We start from the raw sequence: 25,843 nt of genomic DNA, 5'->3' as shown, positions 1-25,843 counted from the left end.
GGCTGCCAAGCTGCCTTGGCTTACACAATATCATATGTCTCCAGACTGACTGGCGATAGAGGCTGGAATATGGGTGGAAGGTGGCAGTGATTTCTGCAGATGTTTACTGCATACCCTGATGCTGGCACAGTGGTGAGCAGTGGATCCTCAGACACTACTCCTGACTTCCTTGTATAGGAGAATGATGTTTTCTTCTCATCAAGTTACCATGATTTAATGATCATTGATGGTAATTTGCCCTGTAGAAAGGTGTATTTCAGGGGTTCACCTCATGGAGCCTTTGATGCTCATTATTTTATTGTTCTTTCCATTTGGAGTCAACTCAGGCAGATTATTCCTTTTACCCAAGAACAGAGTGGCCTTTGCTCATCTAGGTCTGCCCTTTGTTCACTGCCTGAGAGATACATGGTGGCACTGGTGGAGGTGATGGCAGTGGTGATGGGTGGTGTTTATTCCCAATGACGTAGTGGTACATTCTACCTGGGCCTTCACCATCCTAAACTGCCCACTACAGAAATACTGTTTGCTTTGTCATGCCCCAAAATCTACAGTAACTAATACATGGTTAGAGCATCCTACTGTATACAAAGACATGCACTGGGTGATAGTGTTTCTGTAATGTTTGAGACAAGGGTTGTGCCCCTAAAGGACATACTCCTAAGTGATATAGAAAACAGGCAGTCAACTATAGCTGTTCATCTAAGTGCTAAGTCAGTATTAGGCCAATATCAGCCAAGAGCGTTACAACAAAATCCCTTCATAAGGTACACATCACTTCATATGGGTCCAAAAGGGAAGAAAATTCTGGGTCCAAAAAAAAAGTGATGAAAATGATACTCTATTGCACCCAAAATAATATCTTCAGAAGCCTGGGGATACAAATGCACTTATCTTTTTCTGACACCCCAAAGTGAACTGGTTTATACTAAATGGGGTATTGAGGGAAAGGAAATTTGAGAGGCTTTATCTGATGTAGTTTCAGCGAATTTAGTGCATAGGCAAAAAAGCTTTCCCAAACTTTCCCTCCAAGCATTTTCAGAGGTAAATAACTGTTCCATTAAAAAGGAAATAGAAAGGAATCTGTAATTACAGTTAGACAAACATGGGGTCTTCAGCACCTGTAAGTCTTTATCTGCATAAGGGAATGAAACATTCTAAATGTTTCCTAAATGTATTTGACCCCAAAAAAAGTTTTGTTAAGATGCTTCGTAGGGTTCTAGTATCCTATATGAGATAGAGCATCTGAAAGATACTGAAGAGCAAGAATTGAAAACAGAGCAAGAAGTTATGTTGTGCCAATCAATGCTTAGGAATGGATATACCCATCGACTGCGGAGGCATATCACTGATGAAACCCCTGGAGACGATAGATCAGAACTGGGGAGAACTTCTGGGAAAAGAAGGGAGTACAAGAAAGGATAGCTCCATCGTGAAGAATGAAAATTCATACTAAAGGAGGAAATGAGAGCCAATAAACTTCCCGCACTGCATGGCACAGATCTGTTACTAAAGTAGGAGGCAAGCCCCTCAACTGAAAAAGAAAACAGAGTAAACAGGGCTTTATAAAGTCAGACATATGTAGGCTTGCACTTGGAAACAGTGAGCAAGAGTGGGGGCCCAGACAGCTGTGCCGCACATGTAGGACTTTGCACTGAGAGTGGACAGGAATGAGAAGCGGTAATCAGGATTCATGGGTGAAGAAATGAAAGGAAGCCCTGCACATACAAAGTTGGGAAAGAAAGGAAATCTGAAAGACAGAACTGAAATGGTTGATGATGGGGTGAAGTCAGACTGAACAGACATCTGGTAAAATCAGCAGGGACCAGCTAATAACCAAGTGAAGAGAAAGCTCTTTAGGCATTAGGGAAGGTGAGCTCAAAGCTGAGCATGAAACAGTGAAGCTACATGTGAGGCCTCAAAGGAATAATAGAAAATGAGGGTGAGGACCAAGTAGGAGCTGAAGAAGGGTACTGAAGGTCTATTGGAAAGAGGTGGTGGCCTGAACTGTGGCTCAGTGGTAGAGCACTTTTCTAGCATGCCAGAGGCCTGGGGTTCAATCCCCAGCAAGGGGCATGGGGGCTGTAGTGGTGATGTTTTAGATTTAAGTATTAAAATATGGGAAGGCATGAATCAAGTGTAGGTTTTAAGAAAATACAAAAAGTACAAAAGAAGGTATTAGAGGCCCATGATAGAGATTTAAGCTTAAGCCTGTGCTAAGGACCACAAATGAAGAAGAATGGAAGGTCACTTTAAGTGCCTAAAGGGCTTCACACTAGGGCGTTGTACTTAAAGTCTGACCTTACATCTTGTTTTACTGCCCTCTGGCTTCGTGGCCTATGGCTAACAACTGTACCTTCCCTAAAAGTTTCACATTTCTTCTCCCTATATAAAATAGGAATATCATATCATCAAAGAGTAGTTGTTAAAAGTAAAGTTAAGCAATCAATGAAGAAGTACAGTGTCTAACATGTAATAAGCACATAGCCAGTGGCAGCCAATATTATCACTGAGGTGAGGGGAACAGAAAAGGGAAAGTGGCATTCACTTTGAATTTGTTATCTGGGATAACCACTATGATGTTTCCAAGTACCTGTTTTTCCATTTAGCCACAAAATGAAATGGTTAGTCCAGAAAACATAATGCAAGAGGTAAAGTATAAAAACCAATAATACCAAATGACATGCTGGGCCATAAATCATGCACCTTATTATAGATTTTTTAAGTGACTACAACCAGGACTTCTGGACAGGAAGATTACAGTATAAAATGACTGAGGTGGGGATGGATGGGATCAGGGTGTCCTGTCACCAGCTGCTCAACAAAACCAGAAAATCATCATGCCATTATTTATTTCCTGATCCCAAAGATCTCTTATTTTAAATTAGAATCAACTACCTGAAATGCTAAGGCTTTGGGGATGTGCAACTCTTATTAAGAGAGTTAGTGAATTGTCAAAAAAAAAAAAAAAAAAAATAAAGAGGGCTCTATGGAGAAAATTAATACACATTTATTGTGACAAACAGTTGGACTATGATTCCACTTTCTGTTGGCAGGGCCATCCCAGGGGTCTTTAAGCCATCAGAGGTATTCTGGACATGGGTATTAACTAGTGGTTAATTAAGGAGATAAAATTTTAAACATGAAATAGTTCTTAACAGCATCAGGAAGCTGAAGATGATGTTCCTGAGTTGTCTGTCTGGCCATGATGCTTTTAGTGCTTTATTCATTAAATGGTTTTTCACCAGTTTCCAGACAGGTGGGATTAGTGCTACAGACTTGGGGATTCATTTCAGGTAATTAGTTAAAAGTTAAAAGTCAAATAGATTTCTTTAACAGGTTTAATGGTTTAACAGGTTGATGAGCTCTATAATTTCTACATTTATTTCTTTTCAGGGGACTGTTAGAATTTTAAGGGACCTTAAAATTATAAAATCTGCTGGGCGTGGTCGTGCATGCCTTTAATCCCAGCAGCACTTGGGAGGCAGAGGCAGGTGGATCTCTGTGAGTTCAAGGCCAGCCTGGTCTACATAGTGAGTTCCAGGACAGCTGGGGCTACAGGGAGACCCTGTCTCAAAAAGACAAGAAAAAATATATATATATATATACTCTACTCCTCTATACAAATAGAAAAAACAGCCACCTAGATGTTAAATGACTTACCTAAGGTCATCTAGCCAGTTCTATAATTTACATTCCTTTCTCTTCATCATCCTCCTTTGAACTCTTTTTTTTTTTCCTTCACAATCACTTTGTTACTGGCTATTTTTTTCTTACATTTACCTTTATGTTATGAAATCTCTTGTGCTTCAAATTAGGAGATAGAGGGTCTTTGCCAATTAGTAACCCCTTATCACTAACTCACCATGGTATTTAGAGCAAAGAAATGAGGCAAGTGGAACAATTTTAAATTTGCTGTGATCTTTGAGACAGCTTTTTCTACACCTGGGAATTGCTGTTAGACAATTAAGGTTAGTAAAGCTCATTGAATTTCTCAGAGGAAAGGTGTTATTTGAATTATTACCAGATAATTATTGTTAAAAATAATAATAATGTAAAAACAATAGGAACTTGGCATATTTGAGACATTACCATTTTGAATTTTGAAAAGTTGGGGGAAGTCCAGGGGGAGTCTAGAAACAATTTTTGTTGTTGTTCTTCACAATATGCTCGATGCCAGAAACTCCTTGAATTCTGTCTAATGCCCAATGACCTGACAAACTGACCCAGAATCAGAAGCCACACTATTCAGATAAACTGTTCCTTCGAAAAAAAGTCCAGAAGGAAGAACAGTGTCAGGCTTAAGATGTGTGGTCCCTAGACCAGTAGCATCAGCATCACTTGGGAGCTTGCTGAAATGCAGAATTGCATGCTCTACCTAGACATGTTGAATCAGAAATCCTGGGTGATTCATTTACTCATTAGAACTTAAGACTGATATATGGCATTCCCATCTTTAATTAGAAAGGAAGGAGGAAGGAGCTATGCTTACTGAGAGTTTCAAGAATCGTTCCTTTCTGGGCTGGAGAGATGGCTCAGCAGTTAAGAACACTGGCTGTTCTTGCAGAAGACCCAGGTTCGAATCCCAGGACCCACAGGCAGCTAACAACTGTCCATAACTCCAGTTCCAGGGGCTCTCACAGCCTCTTCTGTCCTCCATGGGCACTGCACGACATGACTGCACTTACCAACATGCAGGCAACACACACATACACATAAAATAAAAATAATAAATAAAATACTTTTTAAAAATTAAAAAAAAAAAAGAATAGTTCCTTTCCCTGAGGTCTACACTCCCAAATCTTTCCATGGCTCTGGACTCTTGTGGAAACAACCAGAATATCTTCCTTGTGCTGAGATCATATCAGGAATCAGCAATGGCCTGTATTACGTTGGAACAGTTGCATAGTGAAAAAACATAGATGTGGAGTCAGAAAGACATGGGTTCAGATTCTTTCCTCACTATCCTCAAGCTTTCTAACCATGGACTGGTTCCATGATCTCACTGAGTCATTTTTTTCCCCTCTGTACAACAAGTATATTAATCAGCCTGGCTGTGAGGGTTAAATGAGAATTTTTTTCACATAAAAAAAAATGCTTAATGTGGTCCCTGATAAAATTTAGACATCCAACAAATAGCTATTATTTTCACTGTCTTTTTTGTAAGCTTTAATCCTGAAAGTGCCTCCCATTTTAGAATGATTTGGTGATTTCTAAGGAATGGGTGGGAAAAGCTATAGTGGAGTAAGACCTCAGCAGACAGTTCCTCACAGTGATATGTGGCTATGTGTTGTTACATATCAGCTCTGATCTTAAAGGGCTTCCAAGATAGATCTACAGAGACACAAACAATGCAGCATGCTGAAGAGAAGTGACCCTTTGTCTGTTCTGCCTCTGACACCATCAAGAAACTTGCTGCGTTCTAAGAGCAGATTCTTTATTACAGTGTGATATAAGAGACAGAGAAAACAGCTGGATTTCCAGATTCTGAGTGGAATTTGTAGCACCAGCAGCCCATCAGAATTACCTTTTGACTTAAAAACTTAGTACACCAGACATAGAAGTGATTAAAGGGGAATAAATGTGAAACCCCATGAAGCCATTTTCACTAAGTATTTTTCAGAGTATAACTACCCTTTAACAATAAAACATGGCATACCCTGCAGTAGCTCTGATTAGTAGATGTTCAGGTGTGTGCTAAGGCCAGAGGGGAAAAAATGAGATGAGGGTAGGTGATAGTTTGCCAAAAAATGGTAGGAAGATAGTGCAACCGGATACGGGGCTGAAAGAGAAGGTTTGACTAAAGGACAGGAAGACTGTGGCCTTATTTAATTATAAAATGCTGATTTTAAGTGTAAACTATTGTATATACTGTGCATGTAATTATCTAATTACACAGAAAATCTTTGTATGTTGCCAGGTCATTGTTCACTGCCATGTAGGAGAATATCGATCAGTGATTTCTTGTATCATTTTAATGTAGCTGCCAGGAGATAAAAAAGGAGAAAGTTCAGTCAGGTAAAATGTTGATCTAGCTATATGATGGGTTTGAAAGAACAATGGAGAGCCTTTGAGCCCATTTTGCTGTTTATGCAGCTGCTGAGGTAGACATCTCAATGCACAGCACAGCTCCACCATACCAGCCAGAAAGACCTTATCAGTACTATGGACTTTTTCCTCTGCTGGGTGACAGTGAGCTGAATGCTCACCTGGGAGAGACTCACCCAGGAGATATAGATGAGGGCTTGTGGTACCCTAGGCTAGGCTAACATTTAAGAGGAAGCTTTTCTGACCAAGGAAAAAGAGCTGACTTCCCCTGGAAGGTCTGTTTTCCTCACTGTGGTAAGCACCACTATCCCAAAGTATATTTTGTTGAGCTTTTCATTTTGGGGTGAAAGACAATGATTCTGTTTGAAGAGAAAGACAAAAAATTGAACAACCAATGTTTCTTCTATCACTGGAAGAGAATAAGTTAAGAAAATTAGAACAGACTTGGGGCAGTTGTCTGTACATTTCTGTAAGTAAGTAGCTAAATAAGGAGAAAAATAAGTGAAAAATTTAAGGATATTTTAATATAGTCCATGAATAGTGGTTAAAGTTAGCTAGAAAAAGAAGTGTTAATATAGAAAGACTTAACCATAGAATTACTGCAGCCTGTTTTCAGCAAGAACTGAAGCTGAAGCCACATCCTTTCCAAAGTGTGAGAAGCCTTATTCCAAGGGCCAGCCTGAGTTTAGCACTCCAGTGGCATATTCAGTATTGTCATTATTTCTGCTGATAATACAAGAAAATTTTCCCTTTTTTTGATCCACCCTCATTTTAAGACATCATTTAACTATGAAATGATATTTACTTGTTCAATTTGTAGAAGCAAATAAGTGAAAGAGATTGTTATTTTTGGAACATGGTATCCCCTCAATCTCTCCCTGTCTCCAGTTTGGTCACTCTTGGTGGTCTTCTTGGCCTATTGACATTAATCAAATGCTGAGAGATAGTTAAAGACACATGACCTTTTATATTAGTTAACCTTGATTAGATACTAACAAGGATATGACCTTGAGCAAGTCATTTTCCTTAATCTTTTCATCTGAAAATGAGGGCACTAGAGTAGATGAACTTTAAGGTCCTTTCTAATTCATCCGCAGTTTCTGTAATTCTAAGCAAGATTATTTTTTCTTTTGGAGTTCAGTTCAACCAATATTAGCTGGACACAAATTTGTATGCAAGACATTGTACTACAGAGGCAAGAAAAAGTGATCCATGTTCCACACATCATAAAGAAGCATTGCCAACACCCCTATAACCAAAGAGAAGTTCACACAATAAAAGCATAAGAAACTTATGTGACCATAGTTCTACCTGACAGGAGAAACTTCAGAATGAAGACCCAAAGGTTCAGGGTGAACTGTCCATGTTTAAGTTTGATGAGGAATGGATAGGTGTGTATAAATATGATTGGACAAAAGGAGTGTGACCTAATGGTAGTGGACAGAGTGCAGAAACCTAGCAAGGCCTGTCTGTTCAGATTCTTGTTGGCCGCCCTGTGCAGCATTCCTTCCACCTGGGTATGGACAGGACCCTTTCTTAATCAGGGGTCTTTCAATCTACTACCAAACAAGGTATGTCAGAAAATTTGTTTATGACCAGTTTCTACACAGAAAGGCACTGTTAGAGTAATATCTTTAAGCTTCATGACCTGCTTTTGGGAAAGGAGGTTCTAATTTCCATCTCCTGCCTTTCAGGAGAGAATCTCTAGTGTCTATGGTTTGCCTCAGGGAGAAAAGGAAACAGGAGGTCAGAGAGAAAGTTGGCTTCTTAGGCTGCATCTGAAACCTTCACATTGGGGTATTGCTTTCTGAGCCCTAGTAGTACACAGAATTAAAATGGTCTCTGCTTTCTGGGAGGGGGAGGACACATGATACAAATGGTCAGTGGAGTCTGTAGAGTGTGTCTAGGGAGTCATGCAAGTTGGGGATTCCAGGACATTCCTTTGGGAAATGCTTCCTAAATGGGGTGGCATTTACTGGCCTATAAAGAAGTTATATGCCCCAACTGTAGCTGAGGAACTATTGGCAACTGATGACTACTGGGAAAAAGAGAGAGTTGGTTTTCTTTGAGGGAGTGATGCTAAATAAGTTGACTAGGCTCAAGTGGATGGATGATGGACTCACACCAATGGACATTTGGAAACAAAAACTTGGCTCAATAGGCTTTAGCATATATAACCAAATGCCTGAAATCTGGAGAGGGGGTAGGCGGGGAGGGGTTCTAAATATGATCAAGATGTATTATATGAAATTCTCAAAAATTCAATTGAAAAAAAAAATTTTTTTTTTTTTTTTGGTTTTTTTGAGAAAGGGCTTCCCTGTAGCCCCAGCTGTCCTGGAACTCGCTGTGTAGACCAGGCTGGCTTTGAATTGAGAGATCCACCTGCCTCTGCTTCCTGAGTGCTGGGATTAAAGGCATGCACCACCACACCCAGCTCAATTTAAAAAATTTTTAAAGAATTTATATGTAGACACAGGAAAAGAGTGGGACTTTGCTGGCGTATTGACTGTAGGGAGAAGAATAGAAAATTGGACTAGGGCCACATTATAACATCCTCAAATGTCAAGTCGAGAAGTTTAAATTTAATACAGTAAACAAAGAAGGTTTTGAGCAAAGGAGGAATGTGTTTAGGCTTGCACTTTAGGAAACTAATGTAATGTTGATACAAAGGATAAACATAAAGGTAAAGAAAAACCAGAAGAAAAAGGGCAGCCAGGAGATGTTCTTAGAAGTTCTAGCAGCTGGTGGCAAAGTGATAATACTGTTGAGTACAGAAAACACATAAATTCAAGGCAGATGGCCAGAGCAAAAACCAGAGGGTTTGGCAGCTGATTGGATATGGAAGAAAAATCATTAAAGATAACGTCTCAACTGTAGACCCAAGGAACAGGGTAGAGATGGCACCAGTGGAGGGTAAGAAAGCTGGAGGAAGCACTGACTTTGAGGAAGAGGCAGTGACGTCTTTTAAACTCTCTGACTTAGAAGAGCCTGTGATATGTGATGGAGTTAAAAGCTTCTCAGAGTAAGAGACCCTGAAGTATCCATGTTTTCTAGGTGCCTTGTAGATGTATATAAACAAATGAAGGTACTAGTCACCAGCCAGTATTGAATGTGGGTCTGGCATTCAGATAAGCAGGAACTAGAGCTAGCCTTGTAGGTGCTCTGGAGAAGTGCCTATAGAAGTCACAGATTTTCCTAGACAGAGCCGGAGGGGAGAATCCTAAGGAATGTCTCTATTAAGGAATGTCTAAGGAGGTAGGGGAATGTCAGAATAATGCAATGTCTGATTGCAAAGGGAGGCAAGCTTCAGGAACAGTGTGGTCCAGGAGCCTGATGGCCAATGTGATAGGGCTTAGTTGGAAAGGCCCTGAGACAGATCCTAATCTATAGCCCCTCAGGCTGAACCGCCCTGTGGGTAGCAGATAAGGAAGGAAGTGGAGACTGTGAGGGAAAGCAGAGAGAAGGCAAGAATTCAAACTAGTGGGTGTGTTTAGAATAAGTAATGACTGAGCAACAGAGAGGGAGAGACAGAAGGGAATCAAAATTGCCAGAAATGTAATATACATACTACATTTGAGGAATACTATTCAGCCCTTCAAAAGAAGTCCTGTCATTTGCCACAGGAGGGATGAATCTGAAAGACATTCAGGCACAGAAAGATAAATATATCATGACCTTACTTACATAGAGAACCACAAGAGCTGAATACATATTGGCAGAGGCTAAGGAGATGCTAGTCAAAGGACACAAATTTTTATTTAGCAAGGAGTAGTAAGTAGTTCAGAGATTACTTCTTCTCTCTTCCATTCTCCTCCTCTGGCAGCTGCCGAGATTTACAGCTGCCTGCCCTGGGGTGTTTTTCTTTTAAACTCTAATTAAAAAAAAAAAAAAGAATCCTCACCACAAAACAGATAAATATGTGATGTAAAACATATGCTGAATAACTCGATTTCTCCATCCCACAATGTATACATATATCAAAATATTGTTATATGCCTCAAGTATGTATAATTTTTGTCGGCTAATAATCAATAAATGGAAAACATCAGAATTGGCTAAGCCAATATTGAAAGATGCTGTCCCCACTTCCTTTACTCCAACTCCTACTCGGCTTCCAAAACCCACTCCATCTGCACTGACAGGATACTTTTGATGTCTCAGACCACACCAGCAGTTAGAACACTGAAAGCAGCCCCTCCCCTGTCATGCAACCCTCTGGAACAAAGATGCAGAACCAGCAGCCTCTCAGTCAACTTCCACAGTTCATCTCTCTCCACAAAAAAGAAGGGGGGGGGTGGACTACAATAGCCAAGGCCCTACTCATTTAATGACCTTGTTTGTATTTGTTGTTTTGTCTATGCTAGATGCAGCCACTCTCTGTCCCCTGCCCCAATGAACATCTGCACTAGTCTCAAGCCTTGGAGTGATTTACCTGAAGAGTGACACCGTTTATTTGGAAACTACTGTAAGTATGTTATGTCTCTAATGAGTGTTCTTAGTTCACATTGTTTAATAAGTAATGGTGGTGATGATGATGACAAGGATGACGACGACAATGATGATGATAAACCACACAGTTGTAAAAGCAGATAAAATTTCACATAACTTCATCTCTTAGATATAGCAAAGGTGATCAGTCACAATGCCCACAGCAATTTTCAACTCCAAGCACATGTGCACGTGTGCCTAGGAAGTAAGTGCCTTCTCCCCTCTCTTGGTAACTATACCATGCTGGATCTCTGCATACCTTGCAGGGACTAGAGCTGTTCTGCTTGGTGATCTGTGTCACTTTCCAGAATGGTGGAAGTTCCTCTTCCTGTGTTTGCTGTTCATCATGTACCACTCTGTTGAATTACACAGTTGCTTGTCACGTCATGTCACCCTGGTCAAATCTGAAGCGGCTTAGCTTGCCTGTCTACCTGACTCTGGGCTGCACCTGCTTCTGTTGCCTCCTTGCAACTATAAGGAGCCAAGGCCAACGCGGACTCCTTCCACCACATCTCCAGGCCATCATGGCAGCTCTGCTCTGACCTTTATATACATGGCTCTGTGTAGTTGATTTGGTTTCTTCCACATCAGGCATTTCTGTAATACTAAGTAATGTAAGTATACAGAAATAAGGCAGGGGAGGAGAACCAATATCTACAGGAAAATAATGAAAGATTGATTAACTAATCATTGTTAAAACTAATAGATGAATATGTGCTTTTTTTCCACTAAGAAATGGCAAAATTTTGCATAGTTTAGAAGCTATGCATGCAAAATAACTGAGTTATGTATTTTAAATGAAATATCATTCTAATTGTTATTCTTGCAAGTTTTACTGTATGGTATGAGGCAGGTAAGGGGATGATGTTTTACAGAAGTCTCTGTTACTGGAAAGCGCTAAACCTGTGAGGCTAACACTTCCCCTTAGGCTTTGGGTAGGAGGTTCGCATTCATATCTCCTTATGTCTTTAGCTGCTCTGGCATACATCAGACCCAAAGAAATGAAGCTCTCTTTTATTTTGAGACACTTTTTACCTCTAATGCTTTCAGTCTCCTGGATAGTAATTGATGATAACTGGTATGTAGGTGACAGGCAGGCTTGTCTGGTCAACATGGGCGTAGGAAATGTCCTTGTATCCTGCAGAATGAAGGACATTGAGGGACTGGGGACTAAAGACATGAAAGAAGGCCAAAACTTGTTTCTTCAGTCCATACTCATGCTGGAGCCTACTTGCATAATTTATCCTTAAGTGCAAGGAGTCCCTTAGAAATCCTCACTTCTGAAGAGTTTTCTGAATTTTCTTCATCGCAGAGTAATTATGCTGATATCAGTAGCACAGCCATGCTAAGACACAGAATGATATCAAGGTTTGTGTATTCTTTGACACTTAACCCCACTGTACCTCAGAGAACCTTGACCTAGACCTAAGAAATGGGCTCTGATATTCCTTGGAAACTGCAAACAGATCCACAAATGGGCACATGCTTCTGCTGTAGAAAGTATTTCCCCTTCTCTTCAGCCGTGGAGAATGGGTAGATGGGGTTGTAACCCTTGTAGTCTTTGATGTTGAGAAGCTGTTTAGTGCATACAGAAGAGAAATGACAATAAAACTTGTACAAGAACCATTAAGATGGGAAATATATAAAAAAGGTGAAGTATTTGCAAAAATGTGCCCCTTCCTGTAGGTTGCTAATGTTCTGTCTCTGGTCTCAAAGTTGAGGGTTAGGGTAGGAACAGTGTTCTGTTTTCCCAGATTACCTGCACACATGCTCCTGCACACAAGCCTTGCCTACTTGCCCACACTGTTGTGATAATTAAATGAGATGATATATATATATATAGTATCTGGCACAGCAGAGATGAATGTATCTACTCAATCCACTACAGTTTGCTGAGCATTCACTGTGTGCCAGGCACTATTCTGGGCATTGGGAATTGGTAGCAGGGAACACAAACAAAACCCCCACTTGTGAGCTTACATTCAGTTTTCTTGCTCTATAAATGGCAAACAGACAAAATAGGTGCATGGAAATTTAGAGAACTGATGTATTTTATTTTGCTTTTTCCTTCCAGAAAGTATTATTGAGAGGAAAAAAAAGGGTGAAAGAAATGGAAAAGGGAAACAATAGGTATGCTGATGAGTCTTGCCATCCCACCCACCTTCAGAGAAAATCCCAGAACTATTTTCTGCCCTAATGCATGACCCCCAGGAGACAGCTTAGCACTATACTCCAGGCTCATTTGTCCTCTAGCCTCCCTTTGAACTAGGCCAAAAGGCATCTTCAAGAACATGAGAGTGGATACCACAAGAAGTCAGTCAGACCCCTACCCCAATGCCATCCTGACTCTGTTCAGAAAACGGCCCCTTCCCTGACCCTCCAGTTTAACTGATTTAAAGATTATCTCAACAGCTTTTCATTGCTGTCAGTCTCTGGTGCTTCCCCTTCCCTTGAGGGTCCCTTAGACTCATCCATGCCTCAGGACACAGTCTTCTCATCAAAACTCCCTTCACTTAAAATGTTTCCATGTGCCATCTATTTCCTGCCAGGATCCTGACTACAGTGAGGGGAAATACACTGAAAAACATTGTAAGTCAGCCTTGCCAAGAAGAAAGAAAAAAAAAAAAGATTGAGATAATAAAATTCTTTAATCATGAAAACACTTTAATGTGAGAATATTGGGCTGAGTTGTGAAAGGATAAATTGTAAGAAAGCGTAATAAGCAAGAGCACTGTAGGTTGGTTTCCATGAATAGACCATAGTGATGGGGCTCAGTGGGCTACTGCAGGCCAAGTACAGTTTGCTTGACCCTCAACTCCAAAGAATGGAGTTCAGCGATGACAAGCACCTGAACAGAAAGGGGTTGTAAGGCAGTGAGATCAGAGTGGGAAGAAGAGATTGCTTATCTGAACATTCCTTCTCCCCTGGCTATAATAACAATCCATTTACCCTTGCCCCTGATCTGGATATTCAAAAGGTAACTAAAATGAAGGACACGTCTTACTATATAGCTAACAGGATGAAAACCACAGAGCTCAATGAGGCTGTGAAAAGAGCTTCATTACTGAGTACTTACTGTGTGGGCCAGTGCTGTGCCAATCACAACCTGCCTCAGTTATTCCTCCCCACAGCCCACAGCTTGTACATTTTATTCCCATTTTACAGATGAAGAACATGGGACTCAGAGAGGCAGAATAGCCTGCCTAGGGTACATGGCTACTAAGTGGTGGAGCTGAGTTTTCTTAGATCTCCCTTCCCTGCTGGGGGCATGAGGTGGGGGTTTTTCCACCTCCCCTTCCCTTCTCCAGACACTGTTGTTGTGGAGCAGAGTAGGGAAATGGTTAGCACTCCAGAAAGGCTGGATCACTGATCTGAATTATCCTGATCCAGTGACTGAGTAATTATTTATCAAAGGGAAGTTCTGACTAATTCTTTCCTATCCAACCAGCTGATAAGTGGAAGGCATGTTAATGTGCAAGAGAAGGCTGGACCCCAGTGAAGGGAGAGGATTGGGAGACAGAGATAGAAGAGAGCACTCACCTCTCAACAGACCCTGGAGACTGATAAGAGCTCACACAGATAAAATATTTATTTTTCCATATGTTGCAGAAAGCATTGCCATCACTGTATGTGTGCAATATGTGCAAAGGAGTGTGAAATATATACATCAAATGCTATCGATCTGGTTAATTTCCATGCATTTAACATGCTTAATACCTAACATCTCATCCATATGTTTTAATGCATATTTCTTTGCACATACAATATGGTCTAGTTAGGGAAGAGCCAACATCCTGCACAGCCTTACTCACTGCTAGGTTTCAGCCCAAAACTTGTTGTCAGGGCCAGCACAGGGAGAGTTAAAAAAACAGAAGGTTCTGCTGGCTAACTCAGCTGCCCTTCACCTTAGAACAGCTTCCTATTTCTTGAAGCAGCCTTTTTCTCATAACAAAAACGTTCACAGTGGGGAGATGAAAATGTTTTTGTTCTCTTTGGACAATTGGGACATGTTCAGTCAGAATGTCAGAGCTGACCGTTGAAAGGCAGTTGCCTGAGGTTTGCACATACAATATGGTCTAGTTAGGGAAGAGCCAACATCCTGCACAGCCTTACTCACTGCTAGGTTTCAGCCCAAAACTTGTTGTCAGGGCCAGCACAGGGAGAGTTAAAAAAACAGAAGGTTCTGCTGGCTAACTCAGCTGCCCTTCACCTTAGAACAGCTTCCTATTTCTTGAAGCAGCCTTTTTCTCATAACAAAAACGTTCACAGTGGGGAGATGAAAATGTTTTTGTTCTCTTTGGACAATTGGGACATGTTCAGTCAGAATGTCAGAGCTGACCGTTGAAAGGCAGTTGCCTGAGGCCACACTTCTCTCTCTCTCCTCTCTCTCTCTCTCTCTCTCTCTCTCTCTCTCTCTCTCTCTCTCCAACGCAGAGCTTCACCAGTGTGGCGGGAGGAAGTACACAATGATTGGTCTGTTTCTCTATGGAAGCGTTCAGGATACACCCAGTTTTGCTTTGCATATATTTACAGAACATCTGCCCTCTTCTTGGTCTGCAGCCCTTCTCCCCTGCCAACCCCCTTTCCCTTTACCCCGTGTTTCTTTCTTTGTTACTGTTTGCTTGTGTAACTTTTTCATGGGTGTTTTCATTTTCTGGTTGAGGGGCAACCTCATCAGAGTGAATAATTTTAACAGAGTAAAAGAACGAGAGAGAGAGAGAGAGAGAGAGAGAGAGAGAGAGAGAGAAAGAGAGAGAGAACAGAAGGCAAGGAAGAGAACAAACTTGAAAAGAAAGAAAGAGACTGAGAGGCCAGAGAGCTTGGCAAACCAACCTTTGGCATGGTGACCAGGAGGAAGGTTCTGGTAGGAGTTTGTGCTCTGAAATGCTGCCTGGACTCAGCCAGTGTGCTGCTGCCCTCTAAAGGCTTCAGGGAATAGTGCAAGCTGCACAAGCTTGTAGAGACTTGTCCTTAGATGTACCATGTTTATACAATCCTTTTCATACAACCAAAGAAAGCATTTTCAGTTAATTACAAGAGAGCTTGGTCTTTCCTCCTTAATGAACCACAAACTGCAAAGATGGGTCACATAACAGCACCTTACTTGTCAGACAGACCAGTATTATCTGTTAATGTGTCTTGGCTCCAGAAAAAGGAGCCCAAAAGAATTGTGAAAGAGGTTGAGGTGGGAGACGAAATTCTTCGAAGGAAGGTGAGCAGTTCTCTTGTCTGTGCAGCTGGGAAACAGCATGGTAAAAGGATAAATAAAGCGATACTAAGCAATTGAGGGAGTGAGTCAGAAAGGTTGATTTTGAATATTTCCTTCTTGCAGAGGTACCTGCAGTGTTCCTGTACCATGGAAGCCTCCAGAAGTGATCTTGGAGGTGGGGAGGGGTGCAGAATTTCAGGCAGGAAGCAAGAGAAAATCTAGGATGAGAATATCCAAGGGCATATACAATATGCTCCTGGATAAGAACAATACAATTTTATAGTTAACGTCAGGACATTTTGGTGGTCTGCCTGTGTACTAGTACTTGAAAGAGAGCAGCTTTAATTTTCTGAGCCACATGTCTGAAACTTGCCCAGGCGACAATTGCCATTGGTTTCTTGTCCCTATATTTAAATGGGTTATAAGGACCAACCTTTCCTATGGAATACTTCTCATGTGATCAATAAAAAAGAAGCCAGTCCAGGTAGATTTCACTACTGCATAAAGAAAAGGAAACTTGAGATGCAGGCTGGGACTATTCTCCAAGTACACTTTAATTTCAGTTCTGTTTAATTCCATCAGCAAACAGCTCTTGATTGGCCATTCTCTACAAGCTGTTCTGCTTTACAGTATGAACTACACAGTACACTCTGGGAGGACAGGAACCAGGATTGTCTAAATCACAGCCATATATTAAATATTTATAAAATTAATGTGTGAAGTTTGATTTTAGCAGGCAGAGATGAGAAAAAGGTGTTCAAAGCAAGAGTAATAAGTAAAGGTATAGAGCCAAGAATGTAGATCCCAGGACATTCTGGGAATGATAAATTCCAGAGTAGCCAATATATGGGACACATGACATAAGGCAGGGCAGATATGATGTTTTTATCGGCCAGTATGGTCATGTGGGATCTAGTGAATGCAAAGCAGCAGGACCAGGGTCATGAAGGATGAACAGCAAGTCAATGAGCAATAGTGTGGTTAGAAAGTGGAAAGGTGATGTGGGGAGCAGAAGGCTTTAAGGCCTTTATTTTACAGATATGGAAATGAACCTCAGAGAAGTTAGGTGAGGCACCCAAAGCCACAGGTGGGGAAGATAGAGAGGGAGCAGAATTGTCAAGACTGGTTGGTGACCTGGCTAGGAGGCAGAGGAAGGTTTGTGATGAGCCTGAAATTTCCAGCCTGACAACAGAGAATACTGCTAGAAACAGGGACCTTACAGGAAGCACTGGTTTTCACAGGGGAAAAAAGAATTGGACTTTAGAGACTTTTATCTTGGAAATACTCTTAGTTTGAAAAACCAGAATAGCAGATCCTTGGGGGTCTGTGTAGACACAGGCTTTGAGGGCTAGTCCCTCAGCCACCCGTACAGCAATGGGTAAGGCACCGCAGTCTGTTTCTTCTGCATTCGCCTTCTCCACACTGAGAAAGATATCTGCAAGTTTCCCCTCTATTCTAATCTTTACTATGCTATTTCTGCCTTGTGCCCTCTGAAGAAACAGATTTGATTTCACAACCTGTTGGACTAAGAACACAAAATACTAATCATAATAGCATATTCTGCGAGGGCATGTTTAACTACCCAGTATGATACATTTCAGTACTAAATACTCTGTATACAAGTCCCAAACCATGCTCATAGAAACAAGGAGAACAGGGAGACACATCTACTTACAACAAAGTATGTACCACACATAATCTATCCAAAAATGAAAAAATGCACTCTGGTTACTGCCTACATAGTGATAGGAAAAAAACCCACAAAGCCACAGAAACTAGGGACATGTTCAGGGACTAATAATTCATTTTTCTAGGGTCCATTTATTATAATCTGATCTATTAGTTAACCTCAATGCACTGCCCTGGGGAAATAAACTCTGAGCTGACTGATAGCTGAGCTATTTCACTTCCTAACCTCTACCCTAAATAACAGTAACAACTTCTACTTGCTTCCACCCATCTCTCACTCACATGGCAAACACTAGCCATACTCCTAAACTAGAGCATACACTAAGTGAAAGAACAAAGAGAATCTCTAGACTGGGGTGAATAGCACAGAAGTGGAGTCTACGTAATGCCTTCCTTACCTACTGGTACCTAAGCTTTCCTTATCACATGCACTTGCTACTTTAGAAGCATCTCATCACTACCCCTCACATCTGTACAGCCTGGAGACAGAGGTCATGATTTGAAATTGTGTGTTGCATTAAAGTAAAATGAGTAACAATAGGAAAGTTGAATATTCCATAATGTGTTCCATGAATAGAAGCTTAAAGCTGGAAGGAACCTTTAAGGCCTTCTAATCCAAGCCCTTTATTTTACAGATGAGGAAACTGAAGCCCAGAGAGGTGAAGTGAGGTGCCCAAAGCCACACAGCAAGTTAGAGGCACAGCTAGTACCGTAGCCCAAGTCTCCTGACTCCCAGTCCAGTGTTCTTCCCATTACTCCACGGGTCCTGTCTCTAAGCTTCCTGACAAATGCTAGAACGGTAAACCTCCACTAGTACTTTTTCCAGACCATGTTAAAACTCTTTAACGGGGGGGAGGGGGGGATGCTTTCTTGGATAATGTCAGCCATACGTAGCTCAAGCTGTCTAAAGTTCTGGGACAGGGTCTTTTTATACAGCCAACAGAGTCCAAATGTGGTGCTGTTTGCTTGGCCCATATGCTTTCATGTGTTCCCAGTTAGGCCATTACTGGAGGGGAAAAAACAAGAATCAGCTTGTTTTAAAACAAGGGACATACTGGACTCCCTCCCATCCCCCTTCAGAAAAAAAAAAAAATCAAGTTATCTTTAACAGATTCTAAAAATGCCTTTTTCCCAAATATGCAGTCAGTTCCTTCAAAGGGCCCTTTGTTTATTTTCAGGAAGAAACCCAAGACAGCTGAAAACCAGAAGGCATCTGAGGAGAATGAGATTACTCAGCCGGGTGGATCCAGCGCCAAGCCGGGCCTTCCCTGCCTGAACTTTGAAGCTGTTTTGTCTCCAGACCCAGCCCTCATCCACTCAACACATTCACTGACAAACTCTCACGCTCACACCGGGTCATCTGATTGTGAGTACCCAGCGAGGTGATGGTGTCTTCACAGTCCTTGGCTGGCGCTTCTCCCCTGGGTTCTGGCTGTTTTGCATTCAGAGCAAGCTGTTTGCATTTGGTCTTCTAAAGTAGCCAAAAGTAGCATGCCACCATTTTGATCCAGCCAACGTCTATATATTTTCAAAGCTAGAGTGTATTTTAAAGCCAGGTAACCAGCCATTTGGCCCAAATATGCTAATTAATTATATGAACCACATTCTCTTTCATAACATTAACTCAGAAAAAGAAGTTGTGTCGCTGCTTTCTAATTATTCTTGCTCTGAGTAGCAGCACTTCCACCATCTCTAAATGGATCAGCCTAATACGGACCTCAGAAGGCCAGGGAGGCACAGGAAACATCCATTTTGAAATTACATAACACAAGTCAGATTTGCATTAGTTATTGGACACTCATGTAACTTGGCTGAATTTCGGTCTTTCCAGTTTTTTAATTTATTTTGAAGTGGTTAAAGGATAGCATAAATTTACAGAAGAAAGGAGAATGGCTTCCAAGAATTCAGAAGCCACCCAGACTTTGCATCGCCAATAAGAATTCAGTTTAAAAATATTTTTTAATTAAAAAAACTGCCTAAGGGCTAAATTTGGAAAATGGGCACTTAATGAGATCGGCAGTATTGGAATCACTTCTTTGCTGTTTATGTTTGCCGTCTTCTCACTAATCTGGAAGTCACTTCTTAAATTCTGTTTTAAGAAAGTTGATAAATCACGTTAGGAGACTGTTTTTTGTTTCTCAAATGCAACCCAATACTTCAGAGAGAAGCACATGTGTTGACAATACCAAACCAAAAGAGTGTTCATTTTAACTGTAAGATACCCAGCAACTCTTCTGAACTGATCTCCACACAGGATATATGGTAACAGGCAAAGATCTGGCATGTTCTTTAGAGAAAAATAGACCAAGAAAGCTTTCTTTCCAAAAGCGACTCTGTTTATCCTGGTCCTCAATGAGAGACAAAAAATTATCAATTAGGAAATGAGTTTCTAAATCTCTTTTATCAATGAACAAATATGAAATTCTTAAGGAGGAGAAGAGGTGACAGGGTCTGGGAGATTCCATTCCCCACTCACTTTGCCCATCATAGCCTCTAGATGAAGGCTTGTGAGCTGGGGCAGGGGTTGGGGCTGAGGCCACACTCCAGCTGTCACTGGGAAATGGAAAGAGAAGCAGTGAGGTTCACATCACCATGACCAGTGTGATCTGTCCACAATCAGGGCTTCTATTGAGACATAAGGGCACAAAAACAGGGCTCGTGTTCTGTGAACCATCATCATAGTCACATCCTTGGACTTTCTTGCCTGGAAGTCTCCGGCCTAACAGTAATTACAGGAAGAACTGGAAAATAATATGGCACCTTGCCCGTAGACATGTGCACATTGTCCCTACCTACCAGGAAGGTGGCCTTTCCCTGTGGTGAAGGGCCTGGAGCCTCTGCATGCACACCTTCATCACCTGGCTTTCTGCCACACCTTATGGTGACGATTGCATAGAATGGCCCTAGCCCAGAGATCTGCTACAGCCAAATGAATACTTTACTGAGTCGGAAAAAAAGCACTGAACTCTATTTATTATACTGTAAGCCTCCTCTGGCCAGGCTTTCCTATCCTTACTAGCCTGGCATGGGTGCATAGAAGGAACAGTAGGACAGTGTTGTCACCACAGACCCAAGGAAGCCTGCAGAGTGGAGCTCAGTGGGGTGTCTGACTACAGTTGGATGGAGAAAAAACTGGGAGGAGAAACCTAATCTCCAGCTGTCTAGAAAGTCACTTTGATTTTGCCATTAAGATATGTAAGTCTTCTCTGTGCCAACCTGTTGTTTAAATTGATTATACTTCTCTCCAAACATATTTGGATTGTAGTTTGTCCTGATTTGAGCCTACACTTAGAGGAAAATTGTTTTTAGGAAAGATTCACAGAAATCTGTCCATTTGGAGGTTGCTTGAGAGAAGACAGGAAAGAAGTTTATTTTAAGCTGTTAAAATTTTTGGATGCTCTTCTTGCATTCAAGAAGACTTTTTTTTTTTTTTAAACTTTCAAATGTCATTCTTACCATAGATTAATTTAAAAGCCTAATTTCTTTAAGGTAAAATATTCAGTTCCTATTTAAAATGAACAGATTTGGGGCATTTAAAAATAGTGCCCTTGACTTGTTAGTCTCTTTAGCTTCAGGAATGTTCTACCAGTGTGTGGTGTTCCAAGCTTTCACAAGTGCTTGAATTTTTATAGCACCTTTTTATTTGTCATGTGCTTAGCAAAATTATTCTTAGTCAGGACTTAATGGCCACTTCCTGTCAGTCAGAATGATTCGTCCCAATTTACAGATGAGAAAACTGAGAATGTTGATACTTAGATTAGAGGGACGACTGGCCTGCTTTCACTCAAGGGTACTGAGAAGTGTTGGTGGGTTTGCTTTCACTATGAGCAGCCAGAATGCTCAACCCCAAGATGGCATTCCTGGCTATAAACAGACACCTTGGGAATGTGCAACTATTCACATTGGCGATGGGGTTATAAAAACACAGTACGTAAATCATTCCCACAAAGTGAACTGGTAAGGGTGGCAAGCCACAGTGCTTTTGCATGTGAAGGACACAAGCTACAAATCAGCAAAGATAAGCACTCTGACCCCTTAAACTCTCAGCTGGCTATCTGACCTGCTGTGCCATTTCCAGTTTGGCAAAAGATCCTGAGGAGCATTCAAGAGCAGAAGGAGTGCAGTTGAGCTCTGCGTTCCTTAGTGGGATGATACTGTTAATACTGCCACTGAAATGTGTGCTGTTTTACAGTGCACTCACTAACACAATTTCCTTTCAGCAATATTCCACCATTACCGCAGAGCTTGTCACCTCTACACCATTTCTGAAAATGTAATGGTAAACAAATTCAGATGATGATAATGGAAGGCATTAAGATGAGTTTGGGAATATAAAGGGTGTAAAAACCCTAGGTGTTTGACAGAGCAGTTATCCACCAAACAGGCTGAGTGTGCACTGAGCCAAGCTCTCCCTTAGCGCTTAAGCAGGACTAAGGAGTCGGTAGAGCAGACGCAGCTCTCCATATGAAAAGCCTATCCTGACAACTACCAAGCTGTAGCACATCACAGTCATATTCATGTGATAGACGCAACTAGAACTTTTACTTGCATATTTCTTCCATTTTGTTTTCCCCCAAATAAGGCTCCCGTGGAAGGGGGAAGCATATCTCTCTTTAGTGGCTGTCTCTACTTCTGCTGTAGACCCGTCTGGACTGAGGTACCTTTAGTCAGAAGCTGACATCCATGGTCACTTATGTTCCGTTTTTTTTGCGCTGGACTCCTCAGACTGTCTCAGTTTTATGTCTTTGCCAAGCTGCATTTACGCATTAACAGTTTTTATTTATTTTTAATTTAACCTTTACACATTACCAAACTGTTGTGTGGGTGGGTTTAAGTTTAGCTATGTAGGTAGCATGGTACTGCTGGGGCTGCCTGCTGTCGAGGAGACTGTGGTTCTTCCTTTCTTGTCTCCTGCCCTCCACCTTGTCTGGACTTCCCTCTCCCAAGTCTTTTCTTCACTCATCCAAGACCCAATGATTAAATTTTTAGTACACTTGGCTCATTTTGAACTTTTAAGCAATTTCTGAGAGAACAAAACAAAGAGGATTTTTATGGCAAACTCCATTAATGCCACATTAAGGCTGACATTTTAATTACCCCCAAGTCAGGAAATGCAAAGTTCAGGTTCCCACAGCAACAGAAACTGTCCCCTTGAGTGCCGAGTGCAGTATCACAGCAGATTCTTTCATTCCCTGATTGCACAACACAGACGTGAGGACATTGTTTTCATCCACATTTGTGGGAAGGAGCAGAGGCTTTATCCTTTGTTTCTCTCCTGTAACTACAGTTGAGGATATGGGTCTTTAGCATCCCTCCCCAAACCATCTATATGTATTATCCTGAAACGGAAGACAATTATAGCTCTACATGTGCACACGGACAGAATTAAAGTTGCTGTGGGGACATTAACTCTGATTTCCGGACTTCCGTGCCAGTCACATTTAAACCATAATGTTGTAATTTTTGGCATGTAATAAATGTGCATTTCATGTACACAGACAGAAAGAAGCATAAAATGTATTTTAAAGAGCAATTAATTACTAACTTTGTGATTAAAAAACATTTGGTGCATGTTCCTTCCCATTTAGCATCAGCTGCTGGTCTTAGCCAGACCTAATAGATGACATACTGTGTCCCATCCTGGAGCTCAGATGTACTTACTGTATGTTCCTGTTCTTCTAGATAATTAATTCCCTTAGTAAAGCTGTAGGGGGAAACAAAATGGAAGGAATATGCAAGCATGTAAATAGGGTAAGGGATATTTTGAAGGAAATGATTCATTTCTGCAAGTAAACCTCTTAGTCCCTGATAGAGAGCCAGAAATCTGCTAAGCGCTGTAGACAATGGTTCCTGGCCACCTTAGAGCATCTGGTCCTGGGCCATAAGAACTACTTGAAAGCAGATTTCCCCATGAATTCCAGGCATGCCCAGTGGAGGAGTGACTTCACTTTGTAATAACTTTTTAAGTTTCAGACTTTAAATGCTATTTTACTCACTAATGACTGCAGTTTGTATTCGAACTGGGAAGGAAAGGGTGTAGGGAAATCAGGTAAAAGGTGGGCTTTGCAAAACAACCTCTGACTTAAAAGAATGATGCGATTTCTTCCTCTGCATTTGAATCTGGTTGACCCATTTGTGTTGGAGAAGGCAATGTCTCAAAATAACTGAGCAGGTTTGTGAGTGAGAGGAATTAGTAGCAATATGCCATGGCACAGTATTTGAAAATATGAATTCTTGGGTGTATATTCAAAAGTGTGTGAGATGAAAAATTTGACTGAAAAGGTGTGTGGCTTAAACTCTGAAGTAAGGCTTCTGGGGGACACAGTGAAGACCCCACTGCTTGCTGCTGCTTCCCCGTCATGCATTCCTTTTTGCTCAGTTTGGTTGCATATGGCATTTAACCTTTAAGACAGATACTTCAGTTTTACAGAACTCTGATTTTCTGTACTTGGGCTGTCTCTAAGTGTGAATGTGTGTCTGCATGAGTGAAAACTGCTCAAGCAAGTTTGAAGGTCTCTTTGGCAAATTTGACTGTGTGTTCAGAAAGTTTCCAATCAGAAAGCTGATTCAGTGTAAAACCTTCCAAAAACTTCCTGGGGCACCTGTTCATATGAAAAGATTGGATTTCTGTTGGAGGTGCTCAGAAGGCAGTGTTTATGACTGAAGATCTCTGTTTGGTGTGCCAAGAAAATGAAAAACATTTTGGCCCCCCAAAAACCTCTATAAATGTTCAAAATGTGTAATCAAACAAAAGCTTCATTTGGATTCCAGTGCATGTATCTCAGCAGATGTGTCTAAACTCACTGAATCCCACAGGAGCAGCTGAACTGGGTTTGGGTATGTCTTGATAACTGAAAGAGTTATTCTTAGACTTTGGAAGGACAAAAATGGTCCATCTGTGAAGAACCATAATAGAGACATGGCAAAAAACAGCATCCTCTGAAAGAGTTTATTTATGGAATTTAGGACAAGTTGGACAATCCTGAAAACATTTTGGGGTCACACTAATTTGCAGCCAAAATGGGAAGGAATAGCAACTACAGACAGTTGTCCTATGGCTTGGATAATTAATTTTCTAATAAATTCCATATCAGCTAAGTAGTCAACAGAGCATCTGCAGTATAAGTAGGTGCTCTGGCTGCCTCCAGTGTGCCCTGTGCTCCTTTCTGTTCTATCCTTGTAAGGATTTATGTGTTTATCTTTTCATTGCTAACAGTTTAGACAGCTTTCCTGCCCTTCCATTAACTAAGTGTGGATTTCATCTTTTCAAGATAGTCTTTCCCTTTGTAAAAAGTCACCTCTCCATCTCTGTTGGTTGACATATAACCTCTTCAGAATTATTCTCTTTTACCCTCTTATTTAGAGCGTTTAGTGCTTAGCCTGGTATTTATATATTAGAAGGCCAGTTGTTTTGTTGTTCTTTTGTTTTGTTTCATTTTGTTCTGTTCTGTTTTGTTAATTTGGTCTGATTTTCTAGAGTTTTCTAGAGTTTTTATGTTTAGGGTCACACTTATTTTTTAAGTACACTTTTGTAGGTTTGTGTCTTATCTACCTCTTCTTATAAAATTGTCCTTATGTAGAGAATTTTCACTTTCCTTTCAGCCCTAGCTTTACTGGGTGTCTTAACCTGGTCACTTATGCAATCGTTTCTGGCTTTTGCTCTTTCTTACCTCATTAGTTAGTGCACTCATTTTCTTAGGCTCTAATTTAGTCATTGATCAAATGCTATCAGACCCCTGTTTTTGGACCAGTCTTCTGCTCTGATTAGAGATGAAAACATGCACAAGATCCCCCTCCCTCCCTGCCTCGCCACAGGAGTTCACAGTGTTATTAGATATTAAGCATTTACTGACCTGTCAGGGGGTAAGCACTCAGACAGCATGGCCGTGTTCCACTCTGCATAGACGTTGGATGGAGCTCCCCGGAAGAAGCCTGTGGCCATGGAAAGGGTCCTGGAGAAAAGATGACATGAAACTAGATCCATGTGTGAAGGGAAAAAGAGAAGGAACAGAAGACCCAGAAGTAGCCCACTGAGGCACAAGAAAGCATGACGTTTTCAGAAAGCAGAGCTCACAGAGGCCTTCTCACATGTAGCTCATTTGAATCATGGGACAGTCTGTATTTGGGTAGCCATCACCTGTTGTAATTCAGTCAAGCTGATTTGTGTGCCCCTTTTAGAGACATTTGTTTTCCCAGTAAATAATAAAATAAGACTCTCAGTTACTCCCTAATAGGCAAAAATACACATCACAAAAGAACTTCTCTCATTTGATAGTAAGAATCGAACCTGGAATCTTGCATATGCTAGGCAAGTGTTCTGGCACTGAGCCATATCCACTAGGCTTTTTTTTTTTTTTTTTTTTTTTTTTTTTTTTCCCTTTTGGCGAGGGTTTAATAAATTGTTTAAGGCCC

General features: G+C 41.1%; 1 protein-coding gene across 14 annotated transcripts in view; it reads left to right on the top strand.

Annotated features, from left to right (window-relative positions):
- The window catches only part of Zbtb20 (zinc finger and BTB domain containing 20), an 843,460-nt gene that overhangs the window by 771,576 nt on the left and 46,041 nt on the right, over positions 1-25,843 (top strand). For 12 of the 14 annotated variants that reach the window (XM_008842866.3, XM_029568249.1, XM_029568251.1 and 9 more), the window contains 3 exons: positions 10,410-10,510; positions 18,067-18,230; positions 18,610-18,797. In XM_008842866.3, the coding sequence (XP_008841088.1) occupies positions 18,220-18,230; positions 18,610-18,797 (199 nt within the window). In that variant the 5' untranslated portion in view covers positions 10,410-10,510; positions 18,067-18,219. The remainder of the gene's footprint in view (positions 1-10,409; positions 10,511-18,066; positions 18,231-18,609; positions 18,798-25,843) is intronic. The other 2 variants (XM_008842872.3, XM_008842874.3) reach the window with 1 other exon arrangement.

This window comes from Nannospalax galili, unplaced genomic scaffold (genome assembly GCF_000622305.1).
Source record: "Nannospalax galili isolate Female #2095 unplaced genomic scaffold, S.galili_v1.0 scaffold18, whole genome shotgun sequence".
Taxonomy (NCBI): Eukaryota; Metazoa; Chordata; class Mammalia; order Rodentia; family Spalacidae; genus Nannospalax; species Nannospalax galili.
This window is presented reverse-complemented; position numbering and strand designations above follow the sequence as displayed.